Source organism: Phyllopteryx taeniolatus, chromosome 11, assembly GCF_024500385.1.
Source record: "Phyllopteryx taeniolatus isolate TA_2022b chromosome 11, UOR_Ptae_1.2, whole genome shotgun sequence".
Lineage (NCBI taxonomy): Eukaryota > Metazoa > Chordata > Actinopteri > Syngnathiformes > Syngnathidae > Phyllopteryx > Phyllopteryx taeniolatus.
Window position 1 is genome coordinate 2,841,431 of NC_084512.1, and position 16,662 is coordinate 2,858,092.

A 16,662-nucleotide genomic window follows, 5' to 3' on the forward strand; every position below is an offset into this window, starting at 1 on the left:
ATTGGTCACTCTGATTGGTTGTGAGCTAGCGAATGAGCACAAAAGCAAACAGACGACAAAGAAAAATGCACTATATGTTTAAAATAAGCTGAGCTAAAGGTTGATAATTACTTAGATTTTTTCCTGCTTGTATTATGAGTGTGTCAGGTAAGGTTACCAGGCAATATGTGCATTTCATTTCATAAAACTATGTGGATTGTATGGAAAACAATGATTTGTCGGCCATGCTCACTATAATGTGGAATATGTCTGTGTAGGCATCTCCCTGATTGGCCAGTTGAGTCTTTGTATAAGTCATTTGGCATTGCACTTGCTTTGGAAGACTTGATACTGCCAAAGTAGGCAGACCTACATCAGTGAAATAAATATTGTAAGAGAAAACACCGATATTGAGGAACAGAAAGTATACTAGGGGGCCTGAGTTGAAGGGCTCAGGCCCTCTGGTTCAAATTTAATCACAAAGGTGTGGTAAACTTTATCCAGGTTTTGTAAGTATTTTATAGCTGTTGAATTAAGGTATTCTTCACCCAAGTTTAAATGTACCCAATTAAAGTGGCTGCAATTTGTTACCCAAAATTGATTGGGTAAATTCTATAGGTTGTTTTTTTCAGTGCATTGTGCTTTATTCATGAGGATTTAGCATGTCAACTCCAACTCCCTCTCAAACCCCTCCAATCGCCGAAAAAATTCACAGCCCTGGATGGGTGACAGGGCCCACTGAACAGTATCTTTTACGCTACTTATCTCAGGCAGTCACCGTGAAGACATCCAGCTTTTCGTTATTCCCTCCCCTGAGACTCCGTTAGTCGTCAGAATTCCTCGCCTCACTCCTGTAGCGATTATGGATGAAATAAGAATTGTCCTTAATTTAGAAGGAAACGATGAGATGGAAGCAGCGCCTGCGTCAGTTCGGGGTTATTGTAATTTTAAATTACAGCATTACAAATCAAGACATTTGATCTATATGAGGGGCACCACGTCATATTTTTACAAGTTTAACTTGAGGCGAAATGACGACAAACCTTATTAATCAGTCTCTTATCGGAAGGTGGCTACACTTTAGAAACTTTGAGTTCTAGACTTTCCAGAGGTTTCGTTCCGAACCCAAACACACACAGAGCAAGTGGTGAATTTTATATAAAATTTTATGATAAAAAGGATAAAACAGACAAACACAAAACAAACAAGGTACAGACGAACATTGGCAAAGGAAGGGATTTGTGACATGAGATGAGCAGAATGAACATGTTTGAGGCAGGCGAGTCAGGCTTCCGAGTGTTCGGCCGGCCCATTCCGCACCGGGAACAGGTGGATTCGATGGAAGGGAGGAAGAAAAAAAAGGAGGAGAAGCAGGAGGCCAATGAGTTCACAGGCAGGACGTCTCTCGGTTGTCTCTATTTGCCAGACGTTCGGAGAGGGCGCATTGCGTCCTTGCCACCTCGGGTGAGGTAGGCGTCCTGCCTGGCCCGGTCGTCGGCGAGTTGGTCGGGGTGAGACCAAAGGAAAACTTCTCCACCAAAACTCCCAAAAGCTTCTCAACTGGTCCCACCTCCGGCCCCTTTTATGGCCGGAGCAGGACAAAAAGGGGGGGTTTACCCCCTTCCTTTTCTACCACCTTCCCGAACACAGAGGCGCTGGACTACCTTTTGCGGTAATTTTTCCATTTTAGGATTATTTAGGCTTAAAACCAGTGGAATAAAATATTAATTGTTGGGTTTAAGATAACGAGACCATTTCCTCACCCTGCATTGTTCCACGCTCATCCTCTTTCATACCTGTAATAAATGTTTCAAATGTTGTGTGGTGTGGATAACATTATTTTCCATGTGACATTTGTGGTGTTGGGTGGAACATTTCATCTGGTTCGGTTAACAACATATTCGACGTTAGACATTCAAGTTTGCAGCAATACAGTCACTAGTGGCGTTCATGTAAATTTCTTAAAATATTAATACCCAGTCGAGTCACAGACTGTCTTATGAACCCATGTCTGTAGTGTCGTTCTGTCGCCCGTGGGTGTCGCTGTTCCCTGTTCCAACTCCCAAGTGGCAGAACTCAACAGAATGGAGGCGTCTCTTGTTGGTGCGCTCCTTGGACTGGTGGGGAGTTAATTAACTTAGTGTCCGGGGGCGAACTCGGCATCCTTGGGTCTCCACTTTGAAGCGCCAGGCAGCCATGATTCACTTAGCGTGATGGCAAAGGAAATGTCTGTGTCTTGTGTTTGATGGTTTATGGCGTTGATTCGATTAGAGTCTGCGTGTGACGTTGCGTCTCGCCTGCCTCTCTCGTCTACCTCGGCGGGGAGCAGCGGTACTGCGAGGCTGGGTTGCCGGGTGGTATCTTTTGTGTAGCATGTCCGCTACACTCCGTTAGTCCTCGGAATTCCCTGGCTAATGAAGCACAACCCCACAATAGACTGGACCCACCTATCGATCTGCTTCCTCCCATGCTGCCCTCCAGCAAACCTCAACCACCTGCTACACCGGTCGACCTTTCCCGGGTGCCGGAAGAATATCATGATCTCGCTCCTTTTTTCAGTAAGGATCTTGCCATTTCAATACCCCCTCACCACCCGTATGACTGCGCAATTGATTTTCTGCCGGGAGCCCCTCTCCCCTCCAGCCGTCTCTTCAACCTTTCCCACCCTGAGAAAAAGGCTATGGAGGACTATATCCATGACTCCGTGGCTTCTGGACTCATCCGGCCCTCTTCTTCCCCCGTGGGGGCCGGCTTCTTCTTGCGTTGAGAAGAAAGATACCACTCTCCGCCCCTGCATCGATTACCGTGGACTCAATGACATTACCATAAAAAAATAATCTCCAGTGCCCCTCATTGACCCCTCATTTGAACACCTGTGTGACGCCCAGATATTCACCAAATTGGATCAACGCAATGCATACCATCTCATGCACATCAGAGAGGGGGATGAATGGAAAACTGCTTTCAATACCCCCCTTGGACACTTCCAATACCTGGTCATGCCGTTTGGATTAACCAACGCCCCCGCCGTTTTCCAAACCTTCATTAATGACGTCCTCTGTGATATGTTGAACCCGTTTGTTTTCGTCTATTTAGAGGACATTTTCATTTTCTCCCGCTCTCCCGAAGAGCCATCGCCATCATGTCCGCCAAGTCCTCCAGTGTCTCCTTGTCAAACCTGAGAAATGTGAATTCCACCCCTCCTCTGTACACATCCTGGGCTATATTATTGGCAAAGGACAATTACAACCAGACCCAGCTCGTAAACTGGCCCATTCCCTCTACCCGCAAAGAACTACGTTTCCTGGGATTCGCCATTTTCTACCGCCGTTTCATCCGCAATTACAGTAAAGTGGCTATTCTTCTCACTAGCCTTACCTCCACCAGCTCTCCATTCCGGTGGACCCTGGCTGCATCCCAAGCCTTCGAGCGTCTTAAAGACTTATTTACCAGTGCCCACATCCTGAGGCACCGCGACCCCTCCCTCCAGTTCGTTGTGGAGGTCGACGCCTCGGACACTGGGGCAGGGGCCATTCTCTCTCAGCAGGACCCCACTTCCCAGAAACTATATCCCTGTGTTTTTTTTCCCCTGTCGAACAGAATTATGACGTCGGTAACCGTGAGCTGCTGGACATCGTCTGGGCATTGGAGGAGTGGAGACATTGGCTGGAGGGGACTGATTCTCCGTTTATCATATGGACCGATCATAAAAACCTTGCCCAACTCCGTTCCACCAAACGTCTTAACCTCCGACAAGCTTGGTGGGCCCTCTTCCTGAGCTGATTTAACTTCAGCCTCTCCTTCCCCCCTGGTTCCCGCAACAGCAAGCCTGACGCCCTCTCTCGCATGTACTCACCCACCTCAAGCCCTACACAACCTCAACGCATCCACCCTTCCTCCTGCTTTGTTGGGGCAGCCACCTGGGAGATCGAACAGGTAGTTAAAAATGCTCAAGAAACCCAACCGGATCCCAAGACTGGACCTCCCGTTTGTACCCGACTCGGCACGTTCTGACGTTCTCCAGTGGGCACACAATTCAAAACTCACTTGTCACCCCAGAACCACCCGCACCATCCAATTCATACAACAGCCCTTCTGGTGGCTGCAGTTCCTTTGTTGGAGCTTGGGTGGCACTTTGCGCCCCTCTTGCCCTCTCTCTCGCTTCCCAGTAATCAGCACCACCTCAGCTGCGCACCTGTTGTCAATCAGCCTTCACCATTGCCTGCATTTAAGCCTGCCAGATCCAGGACTCCACTGCCAGAGTATTAACGTTCATCCGTGGTACACCGGGTCTCTACTCGCACGTAAGCTACGCTACTTCTTGCAATTGTTCTGACCTCCATGTTCTTCCTCGTCCTCAGTGCTCCTTCTGTGCTCCCCGCCTTGCTGATCTTTCCAGCCACGCCGTCAAGCCCTTCTACCTGCTCACGCCATCGCTTCCCGCACGTTCCTGTCCGCCATCACGCCTTGGAGGTCCAACTCTGAATTACAATCCTAATAAACCATTATCCACAAACTTCTTCCACCTCCGCCTGCTATTGCGTCCAGTCAAACCTGATACAATTGTATAATGACAGAGTCACTCTCTTTACAAAACAAAGATCAAGTCTGAAACCTTGGTGTGCTGATAGATTCTGACCTTGGTTTCAACAGTGATATCGAATCAATCACTAAAACAGCTTTCTACCATCTGAAGAACATACTTGTATCTAGAGTTAAGGCTTGCATGTGCCAAGCAGACCTGGAGAAGCTCATCCATGCTTTTATCTCAAGTAGACTGAAGTATTGTAATCATCTTCTGACTGGACTCCCCCAAAAGAGCATTAAACAACTGCAGTTCATTCAGAATGCTGCAGCTCGGGTTTTGACCACAGCTAAGAGATCAGAACATGTTCCTCCAATTCTGAAGTCTCTACACTGGTTCCCAGTCAGCTTTAGAATATACTTTTAAGTTCTGCTACTCGTTTATAAATCACTAAAAGATTTAGGTCCTGAATACATTAAAGATATTAATGGGATATAAGCCCAGTAGGACTCTGACATCAGCCGATTCAAATCAGAGAACGGAGCACAAAGTCCAAAGCAAACATGGTGAAGCAGCTTTTAGCTGCTATGCTGCACGCAAATGGAATACGTTGCCAATAGAATTGAAGTCAGCCCCAAGTGTCAATGTCTTTAAGTCCAGGTTCTTCTTTTTACTCATGCTTTTTAGAGCATTTCCACTTTTAAATAATCTTTCTTGCACTTCACACTTGCACTTTTTTTCTTAGTTTTTAAAGCTGTTTTTTATTTTATTTTTTATTGTTTTTACTCATGTTAACCACATTGAATTACCTTGTGTATGAAATGCACTATATAAATACATTGACTTTGCTTTGCTTTACATATGGACAGAATAGAAAGCGTCTGAACCTGGGCATAGACTACATTTCCTTGATTAACTATCAGAGAGGTAGCAATCAAACAATTCTTATGAATATTATTTGAATGAATTTAATATGCCTGAAAATATTAAGGATAGTGTGGCTTCCTACATAGTGTGCTCAAAATAAATTGGTACAGTACACCAATTGCGAGAAATAGAATATCATAGTAGTACTTACGAGCATAAGTACCTACTGGCAGGACAAGTCAATCAAGGAACAAGCACAAGAGTAACACAATGCTGTGGCAATGGTGATGAACAATGGACAACACCTCAGCATTTTCCTTCCCTTTCCGTTTCATGTGTCTAAATTAGGGAAGGGCGAATACCCATAGCATGTATTGTATCTGGCCTATTTCAAGGTATTGGGTACTCGTGAAGACTGCCAATACCAGCCAATAGGGAATTTCGGAACAACTCCCGAACAGCCAGTCCATTCCAGGCCGACCTTGTCAAGCATCTTTTTTTTAAATTTTTTTTTTTAAATAGGATACTTCCGATATAATTAGCAAAACACATAGCCATCATTTAACAAAACATAATTACACACAACTATTCAACAACAGTTGTTAAGCAGCAGATAAGCCGTAAGCGGGTCATCTCCACCCCACTACCGCCACGCATGACCTGAACCAAAATGTGTAAAGCTGACAGATCTTTTCATTGGAGGAAGGATCCAGCAGCACCACTACAGGTGGGCACAGTGGAAAATGGCAAAATATTAGACCGAGCTGACCACGGATTTTTTATGCAAATTATTTGGTATGGCGGCACGGTGGTTGACTGGTTAGCACATCTGCCTCACAAATCAGGGTTCAAATCCCGGCCTCGCCTGTGTGGAGTTTGCATGTTCTCCCCGTGCCTGCGTGGGTTTTCTCTGGGTACTGTGGTAAAGAAGGAGCTAACCCGAAAGGCGAAGCTCTCAATTTACCGGTTGATTTACGTTCCTACCCTCACCTATGGTCACGAGCTGTGGGTCGTGACCGAAAGAACAAGATCCCGGATACAAGCGGCCGAAACGAGTTTCCTCCGCAGGGTGTCCGGGCTCTCCCTTAGAGATAGGGTGAGAAGCTCGGTCATCCGGGAGGATCTCAGAGTACAGCCGCTGCTTCTCCACATTGAGAGGAGCCAGATGAGGGGGCTGGGGCATCTGATTCGGATGCCTCCCGGACGCTTCCCTGGTGAGGTGTTCCGGGCACGTCCCCGGGGACAACCTAGGACACGCTGGAGAGAGTACGTCTTTTGGCTGGCCTGGGAACGCCTCGGGATCCCCCCGGAAGAGCTGGATGGTGGGTGGGGAGAGGGAAGTCTGGGCGTCCCTGCTAAAGCTACTACCCCCGCGACCTGACCTTTGATAAGTGGTAGAAAATGGATGGATGGATACTCTGGTTTCCTCCCACATCCCAAAAACATGCGTCGTAGGTTGATTGAAGACTCTAAATTGCCCATAGTTGTGAATGGTTGTTTGTTTCTATGTGCCCTGCAATTGGCTGGCAATCAGGGTGTACCCCGCTTCCCGCCCGAAGATAGCTGGGATAGGCTCCAGCATGCCCGCGACCCTTGTGAGGATAAGCGGTACAGAAAATGATGGATGGATGATTTGGTGTTCAAAATAGTTGAATGTATTGCAAGCATCATTGATTATTTTTGTTTCTCACCATCAGAAAATGATCTAGTCTCTGTGACCTGACTTTGTGATTTACACTTTAAGCAATTAAGGCATACAAATTATTTGCTCTGTTAACAAATGAGCGGGATTACATTGATATAAGAAAGTGTAAACCCTCCAACAGGGTGTGTGTGTGTGCCTGCGTGTGTGATTTATGGCTTTTTCTTACATGGATTGTCTGTGTGTTAAGAAACTAACGCTTGCTATGATGATGATGATGATGATGATTATTATTATCCTGATTATTATTAGCAGCAGCATCAGGGGTGAAGGTCACTAGCATGGGTGTTATTGAGGGTCTGGGTGACCCCATGGGGCAATGAGGAGGTGGTGCTGGTCTTGGAGAACGAGGACTAGGAGGAAGATGTGGTGGTCTTATTGGGGGAGAAGGAAGAGAATAGAACAGGAAGCAGCAATAACCAGACTGGTAGAGATGCCGTGTGTACTGGGTAGGCAATTGTATTATGCATACAGTGTATACAGCAAAAATGATGAGCCCTAAAATCACGGTCACCACTCATTGGTTAGTATTCGGGGCTTCGTTTCAAGGCAGGAGGATCAAAAAAAATTTGGTCTTCGGTTGTGCGCACTTGGGGCCTCGACATCCAAATTCCTGGGTTGAATTTTGGGCCCAGTACGTCCCTGTGTGTGTCAGAAGAAAAAAAAAAAGGTCTTTGTTCACAATTTTAAGTCATTATGTCAAATAAATTTTCATGTATCAAAAGGATGAGTGGTTGCAGTATCAGTGATTACTCAAGAGTGAAAACTTGTATTGGTATCGGTCTGAAAAACAGTGGTATTGAACTCTCCGAGTCTTAATACTTCGGTAATGGTAACCAAGTGCGATGCAGGAGACTCCGCCTACCAATGCTCTTCATTGAGACTGCAAACAGAAAGAAAAATCAGAGCAATTGCTAAAGTTAAATTTTGACAACATTAAAGTAATTTGTCAGAATAAAATACACGCTTGCATGAACACATAACAAATTTCATTTGAGTACAGTATTTTGTGCCATGGGTGGTATTGATTCCGAAAGGAAACTCTAACAAGGCTGTTGAGTGCCGTATACTGTACATCTTTATTTCAAGAATAACTCTTTTACAATAATTGTTTTGAAGGTCAAACATTGAACGCTTTCTAACAAATAGCATACCCGATAACGTCATGTTCTATTTCAAGCCGTAAACTGGTTGAGACTGACTCAATAGCAGTACTGCTGGTTGCAGCTAACGAATGGGCTCCATTTTGCCTCAATTGCTTCAATACGTGATTAATCAACGATGGATTGAACACAATGGACAGAATTCTCAACAATCAATTATTATGCCCAGTGCAACTTTAAAATTATGATTTGATAAAAGCTTCTTCTGCTGCTGCTGCTATACTATCATGTTTTCTTGTTTGAAATTGTCCATCCACCCCCATACTTCACCAAATTTATAGGGGGTCCTCGGTTTGTGATGACGTTCCATTGCTATGGTGGGTGGCGGCGTAACCCGAATTTGTACGGAAGTAGGAACACACTGTATTCTATCACTAACCTATGCTAACACAGTAGTATAGTCATAATTAAAGTAAATATTTGTATGAAAAACACTTGTAGGCCATAAATATAAAACAACAGTACATACGGTGGTTGTAGAGCATGCCGTCTTGTGCCGTGTGACGACGTATACTTACATTTCTTTAAAAAAGGGCGGCTCCTCTCATTACCTTTATATTTCCGTGAAATGTGGCGCAATGAAAGTCTCGCATGGAGACAGCTCTGCGGTAAAGGATGCAGCGATTCGTGCGTGAGTCGATTATTGTCACCGCTCTTGTCCGGTGTGGCAACAGACAACATGAGCGGGTACCCTTATTAAATGGAGAATGAGCTGATGCTAACTGCTGGCGACTTAAATACAGTATGTTCACGTACCTCATGTATCTAACCCCACCCCTGCTAGCCAATTTGAGGCCCTCGGTGAGATTTTCTATGGCGCCCCTCTCCATCTGCGATTTAAATACGCTGAGAAAATAAGTCGAATGGCATCGTTTTTAACATTGCCTTTCATTTATAAAGATAGCATGTCACACAATTTCAAATGTAAAAGCAAACATTTTCTTCATTTTATTACTGTATCTTGACTGCCAAACAAATCATGCGATTGACAACACCTAATGGGACAAACCAAAAGCAGCAACAACTTGACGTCTCTTTCTCCCATTTTCCTCCTTTTATTTTCTTCTTCTCCCTGTGTTCTGGACAGTTTTGGTCATTTTCACATGTTTACAAAGTTCTCTGGGGTCACATCAATAAATTTGTCCCTAGCCCAACAGAGAGCGAGCAGTATACCAATCAGCCAAAGGAGGGAATATTTGTCATTAGCATTTGTAATATTACTAACTGGTAATTTCTTTGAATTTGAATCTATGTTAGCTTTTTCATGTTAAAAGTTAGTTGTCAACTTCTTGCAAATATGTGCAGCTTCCCAACTTGAAAGAAATTGATTCATCGGCAGAAGATTTTTATCTGGATTTTACTCAGTAACCAAGCAACATTTTCCTTTTGTCTCATTTTCTTTTAGCATTTAGTAGTTTGACAGTTCATCAATAAGTTTCTTTGCTTACATTTGGCTCGAGCAATGAGGTAATTTAAGTGCATTGGCATTTCGTGCCAATTTTACTTATATTTAGGATTTTGAGAAATAACTATAAAAATAACAAGGGAAAACATGATATTTTGAATAAGTCTAAATAAGTGGCACGGTGGATGACATCGGCACATCTGCCTCACAGTTCTGAGGACCCGGGTCCAAATCCGGCCTCGCCTGTGTGGTGTTTGCATGTTCTCCCGGTGCCTGAGTGGGTTTTCTCCGGGTACTCCGGTTTCCTCCCACAGGACAAAAACATGCATGGTAGGTTAATTGAAGACTCTAAATTGCCCGTAGGTGTGAATGTGAGTGCAAATGGTTGGTTTTTTTACATGTGCCCTGCGATTGGCTGGCGACTAGTTCAGGGTGTACCCCGCCCCTTGCCCAAAGATAGCTGGGATAGACTCCAGCACGCCCGCAACCCTAGTGAGGATAAGCGGTTCAGAAAATGGATGGATGGATGCTAAGTAGTAAGAGGGAAACATAATACACAAATTTGTAATTTCTATAACGTCAAGCTTCAGCCTTAGATTGATAAATTTTTCAATTTTCTCCACAACAAATGAGGCTGTCACTGCTGTTTTAACTTTTTAGTTTAACATTCAATAATTAATGTATTTACATATTCTTATTGATTGTAATGTAAAATATTTGACAAAAAAATTGATTATTGCAAATGTATTACTCAATCATGGAATCGTTTAATTTTCATATACCATTTAAAGTGCAACTACCCCCATCATAAATTCAGAAATATACAGCAACTAACCCGGCACTCAAGAATTAACTCAACACAGACGACAAGCAGTGCAGAAGCACTGGTCTGCCTGCGTAAGAAATTAGTGTCTTTCTTCGACTTGTGTCAATTATTCAGTCCTGCACAATGTTTTACATTGCAGAAGTACATTTCGAAACCGTCTTTGTCGCACTTGTGGCGTTGTTTGTTTGCATCCTGTTTGCTTTCAGCTGTGGCTGTGTATGTCGCTTTTTATGCTCGGGGCAGGAACGCTAATTTCAAATTACGTACTTCACCTTGCTTAACTTCTTATTTTATTGTGTATTTGAATTTCAATGTACTCCTTTTTCCTTTCCTTATAGTAGAAACAGTTCATCTTGAAATTAAGAGTTAATAGTAATAATTCATTTTAATATAATTATATTGAAGGTAAATTTTCCCCTGATTTTTGGGGGCCACAGCGCCCCTTAAGCAGGTGCTTATCTCACCTAATGAGCGAGCTAGCCCTGCACCCCCGATCGTTCGTGTTCTGATAATGTTTAGGTCAGCAAAGAAGGCCTGGCCCTAAAGAACGTGCTGGTGTACTATTGTATTTGTGATTGTCTCACTTTGCACCACCATCATTTAATGTTATTTTTAAAGAGAGAGGATCTTGTAAAACACCAGAAGTGTGAGAATCAAATCAGCTGCTTTGGACAGCAACCTTAACTAATGCCATGCCAAAGTACGCACATGTGTGAGGAGACAGTTGGGAGCACATGTCACTTTTTTGACAACTCTCCAGTGTCTAATACGAAGTCTCTCCACCAGATGCTGTGACACTCCACCTGAGCTCCATGCCCTCTGGTTACCTGAGCCCCTCTTACAGAATCCGGCAGGTCAGTATGATCACCATCACTAAATTGCTTGTATAACCACCATTAGGTTACCGTTGGCTGTCACACCCTCAGATACACTTCACAGAAAAGTTTAAAAATTGTATGCTTCAGGTAGGATTTCTTCCAAAACTCATATTGAAAGTTTTAATTGCCAGTGCTCCAACTTTTTAACATCACCTACTGGCAGAAATACAGTATGAGACCACGACCCTATGTAAGGGTAAACTAACAGCATTGGTAATTACCAATATAATTAAGAAGGATTAATACACCAACCTTTTAACTGAAATGATTTAACTCAGACGCTGCTGCGTGTTTTGTGTTTGACGCCACACAGAGAACCAGACCAGACACATGGAGGCATGCAATAAGAGATGTATAAAATGTGTATTCTGTTTTAAATTCCTTTTTCCTGTTCAAAATGGTAGAGACCTCTTTTAAGAGCCCACATTGAAGCACTTTGTGATGTTGCAGGGTCTCTGAGACTGTGAGGTGGTCCACCAATAAATTTGTTAGGCATTGTATATACAGGTCTTCAAGTGCATCAACAAGGCCAGTTCTAGGAATGCATAGATGAAAGGGCAGGCAGAAATATTAAGGGGGCATTATGTGACAGCATATTTTTGTTTTTATTTTATTATTCATTATCATTATTTGTTATGCCACTAACTTAACGATTGCTACATCTTTCACTAAAACACTTTAATAACACTGTTGTACATTACAGATAATGGCTATATTGTTAATAGGTCACTTATACAGACCTTTTCCAAAAAAAATTATGTCATGGAAAAGTGTATTTATTTCCATAAATTCAACTTTCATAGATTATAGATACAGGGCCCACAATTTAAACAATTTCAAGTATTTATGTGTTTATTGTTACATAATTTGGGCTTCCAGCTCATAAAACCCACAAAATCAGGAATTCAAAACATTTGAATACTGTGAAGAAATCAGCCCAAATCTTGCAGGCCATAAACGTTTTAACTTGTGTGTCACACACTTATCATCTACTAAACTCAAAGCACCTGCACAGGTTTCCCCATGTATCATTAAATTGCTTCAGTTTGGTTCAATTGTCTCAGTTGGGTTCAATATGGGGAAGACTGCAGACTTGACAACTAGCCAGAAGACCATCATTGACACCCTCCATACGATGGGCAAGCCACAAAAGTCCATAGCTAAGGAGGGTGGCTGTGCTGTTTCTAAGCATATCAATGGAAAGTCTAGTGGAAGGAAAAAATGTGGCAGCAGAAGATGCACCAGCAAAAGAGAGGACCGTGGGCTTCAGCAGATTATCAAGCAGAAGATTTAAGAATCTAGCAGATATCCAGAAAGAGTTGAATGAGGCGGGAGTCACAGCTTCAAAAACCACCACATTCAGATGCATCCAGGAGATGCGCTACAACTGTCGGGTTCCTCGTATCAAGCCACTTCTGAGCCTGAGCCAACGTAGGAAGTGTCTCAACTGGGCCAAGGAGAAGAATGACTGGACTGTGGGGCAGTGGCCGAAGGTCCCCTTTTCCGATGAAACTAAAGTGTGCCTTTCATTCGGGAATCAAGGTCCAAGGGTTTGGAGGAAGACGAGTGAAGAACAGAAACAAAGCTGCTTGAGGTCCAGTGTGAAATATCCACAGTCAGTCATGATTTGGGGTGCAATGTCCAGTGCAGGTGTTGCTAAACTCTGCTTTCTTAAATCCAAGGTCACCGCAACAGTCTATCAGAATGTTTTAGATGACTTCATGATTACTTCTTCTGAGGATCTGTATGGAGATGCAGATTTTATCTTCCCGCAGGACCTGGTCCCTGCCCAGACTGCCAGAAGCACCAAAATCTGGTTTGATGCCCATGCCATCACAGTGCTTGACTGGCCAGCCAGCTCGCCGGCTCTGAACCTCTATGGGATATTATTGAGAGGAAAATGAGGGGCACCAGACCCAGAAACAAAGAAGAACTGACAGCAAGCAAACTTTTCCATGATATTAAATTTTTTTGGAAAGGGTCTGTACGTGTACTTGTGTATCACTACTCACTTGACATTAAATCAGAACAAACTTATAATCCTGCACACACACTATTATCCACCAACTGCATCACAAGCTTCGCTTCTCCAGCCACTGTGACTTTACCACCAATGGATGTGAACAGGGTCCCTTGAATAACAATAATAAACAAATTAACACAAAACAAAAAAACAAAATTCGCCAAATGTTATAGATTAATCCTTTATAGGGCACTAATGAATAATAATAAGTTGTGTTTAGTTGTGTGGGTGTGATTTTCTAAGAGGGAAGGCTAAAAAAGTACAACTAGGCAACCACACATAACAGGATCAATAACTAGCAATGTGACAAGTGGAATTTGTGGATTTGTGGAATTTTCTAAAAAACATGGAATGAGCACTTTAAACGCCTCTAAAATTCTCCATAAAAAAACAATATATGAAAAAACAATTGATTGCTGAAGTACATGAGTTATTCTGCCCAGACTGGTCTTCTTATCAATAATAATAATAATGCACTGATATAGCAATTTACAAGGCACAGAAAAAAACCTGTTGCAGGGTGTACATTACCCTCCGCACCAGCCGCCCCTAATAATGATCCATTTCCACTAGTTAAATTGAGTTTTTAGGGCAAATGGCTCCGTTACAAACGTCAAGAAAAATTTTGATGTGTCAACCTTCTAGGAACTTCGGCCCGTACAAGCGCTTGGTAGATATTTTTAACTGAAACCCAACCAAATGGAGAAGGGGTTCCCCAAGTAGCAGACGAAATCGAGATCTATTGAGAAATAATGAAGTTTTACTGTTTTACTCTAATTTGAAGGCCTACTCTATGTACACGTTACCTTCCAGACTTCACAACTCTGCTCCTCCAGCCACATGTGCCACTGCACATGGGCAAATCACATAAATTAGACTCCTCAAACAACAGTTACAAATATATACATACTACATGTTTCAGGCACTTAAATTATAAAGATTAACATATTTTCTGAAACAACTTTGTAGCTATTTCCACTGTCTCACTGCAGACGGTAGATCACCGACAGCCGGCACACAGCACGAAGCTGAAGAGACATATTTGAGGAAGCTTGCGACGATTTGATTAGAGGGGGCACGGAATTTGTTTGAGGGGGCCACGCCCACTCTTGCCCCAGCTTATACCCGGTCCCGTGCGTCAAATATCTCCAGACCGGATATAGTGTTTAAATGTTGCAGTTATTCTTTAAAGCTCTTTAAAATTGATATAATTGCATATATTGCACCATGGTGGGCACAAATTGGACACATGTACAATGTCAAGTATTAATAAATGCCTTTTGGTGCATAACATTCTGGTGGCTAAAGGCCAAAGTCATGTCAGCTTTTTCCTGTGGAATTTGAATTTCCACAATGAAAGTATTCAATCGACATCAAAAGTGTAACGTTTCATGTCTTGTTAATCCCAAAGTAGCTATGCAGTTAAGGCTAATATTAATCATTACCTGGCTAAATGTTTTTATTTGTTGAATGGCTATCTTTTAGCTTCAAATGGTAGAAGAAAGTGGGAAAATTACTATAAAATATCGTGTCAAGAGACGAACAATTCATATCTTTGAAATTATAGCTCCTGTGTGTTTCTGTTATAGCCAGTTAAAGATACTGAAGAATGTACCTGCCCGACATCTACTTCACCAGGTATAGCATATGGTCAGAGCAAAATCAAAGAAATGGGGCAAAATGAAATGAATGAGTGAAATAATTAATCCTTTGATCATTATGTATTTTCCAATCCTGCCAAGAAGACCACCCTAAAGAATTACAACTACAGCTGAACAGCCCTTGTGAAAAGTGCTACCGTCCTGCACCTCCACCCAAGATCAGCGACCTCCTGAATGACAAAGATCTTCTGGACTTATTGCGACTCAAACTGGACCCGAACCACTGCACTGTAAAAAACTGGAAGAACTTTGCGAGCCGCTGGGGGATGAGCTACGACGAGCTCACACTGCTGGAGCACCGGACCCAAGGTTCTCTGTCCCACAGCCCCACCCAGGAGTTCCTATTGCGTTACAACCAGAAACCTGTCGCCGAGCTCACTGAACTGTGTCGCTTTTACCAGCGCATCGATGTGTTGCGATTGTTGCAGGGTTGGATAGAAAATGATTGGCCGTCACGCTGGCAACAAAGAAAGTAACTTGCACAGCTTGTCTTTTACAAAGATACTTTGGACCACATAATATTGTTTGCCAACTTTTAAAGGGGTGCAACAATAACAAAGAGATCAACAGCTTGATATTAATTTTTTTGTGTGCAAATTGTGGCTCACCAAATTAGAGTTCTGAACCGTCTGAAATGTTTACAATGGGATACAGTATGTCCATCCATCCATCCATTTTCTGAGCCGCTTCTCCTCACAAGGGTCGCGGGCATGCTGGAGCCTATCCCAGCTGTCATCAGGCAGGAGGCGGGGTACACCCTGAACTGGTTGCCAGCCAATCGCAGGGCACATACAAACAAACAACCATTCGCACTCACAGTCACACCTACGGGCAATTTTTTAGAGTCTCCAATTAACGCATGTTTGTGGAATGTGGGAGGAAACCGGAGTGCCCGGAGAAAACCCACGCAGGCACGGGGAGAACATGCAAACTCCAGACAGGCGGGGCCGGGGATTGAACCTGGGTCCTCAGAACTGTGAGGCTGACGCTCTAACCAGTCAGCCACCGTGCCGCCGATACAGTATGTACAGAGGTTAATTCTTCCAATTGAAGGAATTATAACAGATGAGGCGCATGCACAGAGGGACCCCAAGTGGTGCTCAAGCACCAGCCCTTTTGCCCTGGGTGTAAAAAGTTCCCTTTTTGCTGCAGCACCTGCCCTTGTGGCCAGGATGAAGAAAGTGCCCTTTTCTGCTGCATTTATTCCCCCGAGCCAACGTGAAATCCATTGCCGCCCCCATCAATCCCCCCCACGTCCCTCCCTACCCTTTTTCTGGGCTTGAGCATCTGCTCTATAAAATTTCTGTGCATGTGCCTGTAATAGATAATGTAGTTAATAGCAAATAACAAATATTGCTTATATGGTAAGTTTTTAAATGAACCTGAGTTCATCCTTGGATGTCATACGATACTCATATTTACATTTAGCATTAAAATAAATCACCACAATGCTCAAAATTGTTAATGCAATATGGGGAATAGAACGGTTTGAATGTGCAAAATGATGCAGTTGAAGCTTTTGTTAACTGTGCTTTTTTTGGTAGAAGAAATTGGAATAGATTTTTTGTTTATCTGCTTTCTCAGTAAATATGTAAATAAATACTTTACTAAAAAGTTTACATTTTACAGCATT

The 16,662-nt window shown here is 43.2% G+C and overlaps 1 protein-coding gene across 10 annotated transcripts in view; it reads left to right on the plus strand.

Moving 5' to 3' along the window:
- Nucleotides 1-16,646, plus strand: part of edaradd (EDAR-associated death domain) — a 42,562-nt gene extending 25,916 nt beyond the window's left edge. For 2 of the 10 annotated variants that reach the window (XM_061789409.1, XM_061789410.1), the window contains exons 4-7: nt 4,341-4,452; nt 11,254-11,321; nt 14,958-15,006; nt 15,111-16,646. In XM_061789409.1, coding sequence (XP_061645393.1) covers nt 4,341-4,452; nt 11,254-11,321; nt 14,958-15,006; nt 15,111-15,505 — 624 coding nt within the window. In that variant the 3' untranslated portion in view covers nt 15,506-16,646. Of the gene's footprint in view, nt 1-3,153; nt 4,284-4,340; nt 4,453-11,253; nt 11,322-13,120; nt 13,327-14,957; nt 15,007-15,110 lie in introns of those variants that run through there. The other 8 variants (XM_061789407.1, XM_061789414.1, XM_061789408.1 and 5 more) reach the window with 6 other exon arrangements.
- The last annotated feature ends 16 nt before the right edge of the window (nt 16,647-16,662 follow it).